We start from the raw sequence: 7,418 nt of genomic DNA on the forward strand, positions 1-7,418 counted from the left end.
CAGAACCTTCTTGACCCACTTGGGGCCCTGGTAAAGTGGTTTATTTCTCAAGGCTTAAGCAGTGTAACACTGGGTTAAGTCAGCTGGAGGTGAAGGCAAAGCTGTTGCATGGAGTTTCTGCAGGGTCTGTCGTGGCTCCTCCTGTGAAGCAGAAAAGATGGGCTTGTCTTTGGTGAGAGTTGTGTGGATGATGGCACCCGTGAGCCCACGGCGGCCGTGACCCATCGCCACCTCCACGTGGCTCTGCTACTGTCTGTGGTTAATGCACTCCAGGTTGGAGTTGGCCACAGGCGAGAACCAAGCGAGCGCGCCTTGAGTTTTGCTTCCACTCGAAAGACAGTGCGAGGGGAGCTCGGAAAAGTGCCCTTGGGACTGGTGTCCCAGAGGCCAAAGGTCACCTCGAGGGATGAGAGAACCTCCCACCTGGTCACATCCCCAGCAGGTGTGTGGGCATGGCAGTGCTGGGACCCTCCAGGCCTCATGCCCAACGCAGGAGCTCGAGCCCCTCCACGGCTGCCGTCGGTGTGCGCGTCTGCTTCTCTCGCTCCTCCTGCTTCAAAATGTGGTGGCTGTTTGACTTTAACAGTGGAGGATCTTCATGAAAGCCTTGCGAAACTCGATGTTGAAGGTGGTGTAGATAATCGGGTTGACAGCACTGTTGACATATCCAAGCCACGTAAAGGCGCTGTACATGGCTGGGGGGATGTTGCAGTCGCAGTGCATGTTGAGGATGTGAGTGATGAAGAACGGGAGCCAGCAGATGATGAAAACACCTGGGGGAAAAGAAAAGAGACAGATTTTGATTGCTGAAAGCTGGACAAGCTTTGAGACAGAGAACAGTAAGGTTCTTCTGGGTGTAAAGGGAAAATATTCCCCAGAGGAATATGCCTCCTGTTTGCGTGTGAAGTCTCACAGTCTGTATTCCGTCCACGTACTAAAGAAACTTCTCTGCTCATGTAATCAGAGCAGTTGCACCAAAAACTCTGTCCTTGCTGAGCTATGCTGACTCTGTGTTCCAGAAGCCCATGAGCTCCTGCCCCTGCACCCAGCTGTGTTTTGGGAGTCCAGACACCCCACAGCTGGACACCTTTCCCAGCCCTTGGTCCAGCACTGCCAGCTGGCCATGGCTGGGAAGGAGAGACCCTTCCCCTGGGCAGCCTCTTGTCTACATATCCTCTAATGTATCAGGGAAGTAATTTCTGTGGAGGGCTGGAAAACCAGCCCTCACTGGGCATCCAGCTGGCTGCCCTAGGCCTGGGGAGCTGCTGGTTTTCTGCAGGAACACCAGTGCTGCTCTCACCGAGGACGATGGCCAACATCTGGGTGGCTTTCTTCTCCTTCTGTTGTGACAGTTTCCTCCTGGTCACAGCCTTGAGAAAGTTCCTTGTCTTGCCGTTGGGCAGAGAGTGGATCTCAAAGACCTTGGCTGTGTGGTGTGTTTCTTTGGCATGTCCATTCTTCTCCACCTTCCCAGGGCTGTTGAGGGATGACTGCAGGGTTGAGTTGTTGCCCCGAGTAGAAGCAACTGGCACGACCAGCTGATGGTTACTTGGTGCTGGGGGTTTGTAGGTGGTTTTCTCAGGGGGGCTGGTACTGGACACCATCTCCAGCTCTTCCATGTGGCTCTCTGCCTCCTGGACAAGAATCAAATGTCCACAACATAAAGACAGATAAATATCCAGAGAGCAGCAATGAGCATTCCTTAGAGTGAAGCTGGATGATGTAGGAGAACAATCAATCCCTCTTCTCCCTCCCTACGTGGTGCTTGGAGAAAGGGCTGTGAAGTGTTTGCAGATAAGGATACTTTTGGGTAGATGGGATTGACAGAACTGCACTGAAGGACTCTCCTGTACTGCACAGAGGCTCAGAAATGGGAGAGACGCTCGCTCAGCTCCTTGGGGAATTTTATTTAGCTTTTCAGAATGCAAATAAGAAATGAAATCAACGGGCAAAACCCAACAAAGCCAGTGCAGACCAGGACTGAAAGTAATAACAGAGAGGAGGAGGAAGCCAAAGACAAAAAGTGTTGAAATGCCATGGCTTTAGAGCTGATCTTTGGATGAGATTAGCCTGGCTTTGGAGCTCTCTGATCTCAGCCCCTGCTTCACTCCAAGGAATGGGAAGAATATTTAAATTGAGACTGAGTGGTAACCTTTGTTCTTGGTTTATTTTTCTCCCACCCTACATAAATGAATTTAGCCTCCTGAGGGGGAGGAAGGGAAAAGCTAAATGCTCTGAAAAGCTACCACTTCCCTTGAACACTCACCACTTTGCGCTTATTAACTTGGAAGCTCCCATTGGACTTCACAATAACTGTGCAGAGCTTGACGTCTTCTGGATGAGTGCATTTGTCCTAAGGGGCAAGCACCAGCTCAGAGGTTACACAAGCAGAGAGGAACTGGGAAGGGAAGCTGGTAAGGGAGGCACGTGGAAATACAAACATAGGGCATGAGGCAGAAATTAATCAGTGTGATAAGGTGCTGAGGGGGATGGAAAACTACTCTGGAGAAGCAGTGATGGAGGTGACTATCCCTTGTGCTGTTCACCAAAGGCAGGAAACCACAGAGACCTGCTGATGTTTGTCTCTCCCTGTCTCTCTGCCTCCTTTCCTTGACGTGGCACTGGCCCTGAGGCAGCACAGTTTGGAGCTTGTGCCTCTGGGACTGCACATTCCCACTGGTTGTTTTGCATGTGCTGCCAGAGCAGCGTTTTGACAAGCTGTTTCACACTCAGCCCTCCCAGCTGGGCTCCACTCACACACAGCTCATGCTTTGAGGCTGTTTCCCTGCAGAGGTGTCGTTCCCAGTGATGTGGTTTGCACCCCCAACCACACAAACCTTTTCCATCGAACCTGGGGGAGATCTTACAGCAGCTTTCCAGGACATGAAGGTTACAAGAAAGCTGGAGAGGAGCTTTTCACAAGGGCATGGAATGATAGGATGAGGGGGAATGGCCTTAAGCTGAAGGAGGGCAGGCTTGGATTGGATATTAGGAAGGAATTCCTCCCTGTGAGGGTGGTGAGGCACTGGCACAGGGTGCCCAGAGCAGCTGTGGCTGCTCCAGCCCTGGGAGTGTTCCAGGCCAGGTTGGATGGGACTCTGAGCAGTTTGGTCTAGTGGAAGGTGCTGCTGCCCAAGGCAGGGCTGGAAAGAGATGAGCTTTAAGGTCTCTTCCAACTCAAACCACTGCTGATCCTCTGATTCTTCCCCCCCAGCAGCAGGAGCGACTCAGACAATAGTGTAACCTGTAGCCTTGGGTACCCCAACCCAAATCCAGCAGAGCCAGAGGAAATGCCCTCTGCTTAGTGCAGCACCTCCCAGTGCAGATCTGCTGATGGAACATCACCAGCCAGTGACCTGCTAACCCAGAGTGTGCACTGGGACTCCAAACCAGCACAGGACCTTTACGATCCAGGACTTCACCTAGTCCAGCCAGAGTCGTTTGGGGACAGGAGGAATCGCCTGGGGAGTGGAGCAGGGAGGGGGAAGGATGGAGACTGCTGAGGCCAGAGGTGCAGATACCTTCAGAGGGGCATGTGTGTCCGAGTCCAGGATGTGGCTGCTGCGCTTGGTGTTGACTCTCTTCCTGCGGCGCCGCAGCACCATGTAGATCTGCACGTACACCAGCAGAGTGACCATGAAGGGCACGTAGAAGGACACGATGGAGGAGTACACCACGAAGGCAGGGTTGGCAATGATGCACTCCTTCTCATCTGCAACACAGGGTTTCAGGCTTGTTCTCCCTGCTGCTAGGAGAGAGAGCTTTTCCCTTCATCTTTCCTCTTTCACAAGGCCCAGAGGTGCCCAGGCAGGGTTCAGGTTCTAGGGGTGACCATCACAGAACAGCAGGTTCCCCTGGGGTCATAGTCACACAGCCTTACAGCTCAAAGCCCACTGATCCCATGCTGGTTCTCAGCCAATCTGCCCGTGGACCTGCTGGCTGAACTGCCAGGCCTTTCCTCTCCTGTCTCACTGAAGGTTGTGTCCCTTGCCTTTCCTTTCTGCCTGTTTTCATGTAAGAGGAACTTCGAAGTGGACAAATGTTATTGTAACATGGACTAGTGTTGTGTAAACTTCCACCTAACCTCAGTTCTGATGACTCTAAAACACTGGTCTGGAAGACCAAGAGTTGAAACTGATCTAGAAGCAGCTTATAAATGATCTGAGCTGACATCAGGAGAGGGATGAACAGGGATGGATTTATCCCAATGCACCTTAAACCTGATCCCCCCCTGTATTCCTGACTTGTAACTGGGCAGCCAGTAAAGCCAGGAAGATGCCCCCAGGAGGCAAAGCACTCACCTGTGTTGTTGAGGCCGAAGAGGATAGGGCAGGAGATGGCAAAGGAGAGCACCCAGACCACAGCAATCATGATGGTGACTCTGCGCTTGGAGCTGTAGCGTGTGTTGTAGAGCATTGGCATTGCTACTGCTGTGTACCTGCCCAGGGAGACAAACCCACTGTGTCAGAGGAGCCAGCTAACAGGAACCCTGCAGACAATTCCCTTTACATTCTCAGGATCAGTGTTTCTCTGTCTTCTACTGACAGAATCCCTGCCCAGAGCTCTCTGAGGTCCTCTAAATTGCTCTTCAAAAGACACCAACGACAGTAGCTCTCACCATTTTCAAGCCTCTGAGTCCCAGGTAAAATTAGAGCACATAAAGGTGGCTGTGACTTGCTCCCATGGATTTTGACATGCCACAGAGCCCTCACCTGTCAATGCTGATGGCACAGAGGTTGAGGATACTGGCAGTGCACATCATAACATCAAGGGTTACAAAGATATCACAGTGGATCCGACTGAACCTCCACTCACCAACCACCTGCAAAGATAGGATGAGGTCAGGAAAGAGTTCCCTGGGGCTGTGCAGTGCAGAGGGCTAAGGGGGAGAGTTTTACACAGAGACAGAGGAGCCTGTGGCTTGTTGGAGTTCTGCTGCTTCAAGGGCAATGCCCTGCTCCATCCAAATCACTCCTTGGAGCATTCCCCAAGGGCTGGTGTGATTTCATCCCTCCTCATTCCATTCCACCCTGCTGCTCTGTGTTGATTTGGGCAGCCCCAACAGCCACCACCAACCTGGGCTCATACTCCAGTGCCATCAGGAGTAGAGGTCTCCTCGGAGTTGGAAGGAACAATGCAGAGGCTCAAAGAGGTCTCTGAAATATCTCAGAGCAGAGGAAGGAAATGCTTTCATTTTAATTGCTCTAATCGAGTCTGCAGCTTTTCATTAGGCACTTTTTAGTGATACCCACAAAGGTCAGCAGGAGACAAGCAGGAGCTTCATTTCTTAGACTGAAAAATCAGGGCAGCCACTCCTCCCCTTTATTTTGTGTGAAGGAAATGAGCTTAATTCAGAGTGAGCATTCCCTGACACTCTACATGATGTGCTAAAGACAAAGAACTAATGAGAATGCTCCCTGTTCCCAGTAGCCTTTTTCTCTGCACTTCTGCTATTGCAAGTGAACTTTGCCAGTGAAGTTAAGAGCAATTATTCGGACTGCTGTGCTTGACATGTGATGGAAAAAGTATATTTCCCTCTAATAAAAATAGAGTCCTACTGCATTTGAAAATAGAATGAATAAGATATCTATTCTTCAGTTATTTCTGCTCTGATATACATAACCATAGGCAGCATAAAGAAGGAAGAATGACTGCATTGAAGCCTGAGTGACAGGTGAATACTCAGTGATTAAAAAAGCACTTAAGAGACAGTTACATCAGGAACTTTGCTGGGAATTTGCCCAAAGGCAAAGGTTTCCAGCCAGATAGAAACCTCTGCAAAATCCCTGTCCTCAGGGCAGAGTTTAGGGGTTAGGGGGGAAGCTGTGAACTGCAGCAGTTCTTTCTCTTGGTGCTTTCCTCAGGAAACCTCAGGGGTTTGGAGGTAGAAGATGTGTTTGCATTGAGGTTGCTTCCAAGTATTTCATTTTGACATCAGGTTTAGTCTGAGCTTGTGACACAGAGCATGGAAAAATTGTCCTACTTGGTAGACTAAGGCAGCTGTGACTCCTGCCCAACCCCATGTGCCTGTGAGCCCAGAAAGGGGAAAGGATTTTGCATCATTTATACTTTGTTCTTCCACATTAAAACAAGTGTCTTGGAGATTCTTATCACTGGGCCTGAGAGAGCAGGAGCCTCTCACAGCATCAGCCTCTGCTTGAAGGGTCTGAGGGCTGGAGCAGAGGAGCAGAGCTGGTCCCTGAGGCACTGACTGCACTCCCAACCAGCCTGTGGTCACCTTAATAAGCCTGAGCAGATTCACAATGCTTTACATTTAGTGAGTGCCATGAAAACAATAATTAACTGGAGTGATAATTAGCACTGCGCTTTCCCACAGCCCATGCCGTGGCAGTGGGTTTGTTTTGCTCTGTGTTAGTCCTTAATGGGCTCATTGATGATGGCTCCTTCCCCTGCTCTCCTCTCTCCTCTCTGGGTTAGCATTTTCTCTCGAAGTGAGTGCCTGAAAATTAGCTGTAAACTCAACAGTTTTATCCCAATGCAACGTGCTAAGGGGGCAGAGTGCAAAGCAGCTCACCTGAACCATAAAGGCTCTGGATTTCCATCCTGCCCCTACAATTGCTTCCCCATTACTGCAGCCCTTCAGGCCCAGGAGTGTGGTTGCTGTCTGATGTGGGTTTAGTGTGATGCCAGTGGTGTAGTTGCAGGTTCATTTTCATGTAGTTTTGAGACCAAAATTAAGGCACTTTCCCTCTTGGTCCTAGGTTTAAAGGCCACACTTGCAGTGCAGTTGGATCCTATCCCATCCATCTCCTGACAAATCTGACCAGTTTAGGGGATGGAAAGCACTTTGGGGGAATGCAGGAGCTGCTTTGCAGGCTGAGAACCTTCCCCCCCTTCTCTGCCAAAGGGAGCTGAGCACCTACCTCCAGGTACACCACCCAGGGCATGACCAGAGTGGCTACCAGGAGATCTGCCACGGCCAGGCTGACGATCAGGTAGTTGGTGGTGGTCTGCAGGGCTCGTTCCCTGGACACAGCCATGCACACCAGGACATTGCCAAACACGATGACGAAGATGAGCAGGGTGAGCAGCATCGCGTAGTAGTTGTACTGAGGCTTCTGGTCGGCATGGGACTCGTTGAGTGGTTTGCTCCAGTTCCTGTCCCCAGTGTCATACCACGAGAGGTTGAGGGGATCCATGGGGGTCAGAGTGCCAGGCTCCAGCTCCACCCTGGCACAAGGAGGGTGGACAGACAGTCAGAGCTTTGCCAGCATGTGGAATCGCAATGAAACAGTTAGGCATGTGCTGCCTCACCCGTGGGTGTTCTGCAGCCTGTTCCCCCCACCCTGAGCTCCCGTGGGAAATGCAATAAACACCAAGGTGGGAGACTGAACTGATTCCTGTCAGGGATTCCAGAAGTTAGTTTCTGTTCCCAGTTCACCCCCAGATTCCTGTGC

The 7,418-nt window shown here is 51.0% G+C and overlaps 1 protein-coding gene across 4 annotated transcripts; it reads right to left on the reverse strand.

Annotated features, from left to right (window-relative positions):
- Positions 1-579: 579 nt before the first annotated feature.
- On the reverse strand, positions 580-7,182 carry DRD2 (dopamine receptor D2). 4 transcript variants are annotated; one of them, XM_009076100.1, is made up of 7 exons: positions 6,885-7,182; positions 4,713-4,822; positions 4,302-4,438; positions 3,522-3,712; positions 2,285-2,353; positions 1,301-1,466; positions 580-773 (listed from the first exon to the last, which is right to left on the reverse strand). In XM_009076100.1, the coding sequence occupies exons 1-7, from the start codon at positions 7,158-7,160 to the stop codon at positions 580-582; spliced, it is 1,143 nt and encodes a 380-aa protein (XP_009074348.1). In that variant the 5' UTR covers positions 7,161-7,182. The 4 variants fall into 4 exon arrangements, with proteins under 4 accessions (XP_009074348.1, XP_009074345.1, XP_009074347.1 ...); XM_009076097.1 differs by having other exon boundaries at positions 1,301-1,634; positions 2,267-2,353; XM_009076099.1 differs by having other exon boundaries at positions 1,301-1,490; positions 2,267-2,353; positions 6,885-7,160.
- Between the last annotated feature and the right edge of the window lie 236 nt (positions 7,183-7,418).

The sequence above is a fragment of the Acanthisitta chloris genome, unplaced genomic scaffold (genome assembly GCF_000695815.1).
Source record: "Acanthisitta chloris isolate BGI_N310 unplaced genomic scaffold, ASM69581v1 scaffold4686, whole genome shotgun sequence".
NCBI classification, from domain to species: domain Eukaryota; kingdom Metazoa; phylum Chordata; class Aves; order Passeriformes; family Acanthisittidae; genus Acanthisitta; species Acanthisitta chloris.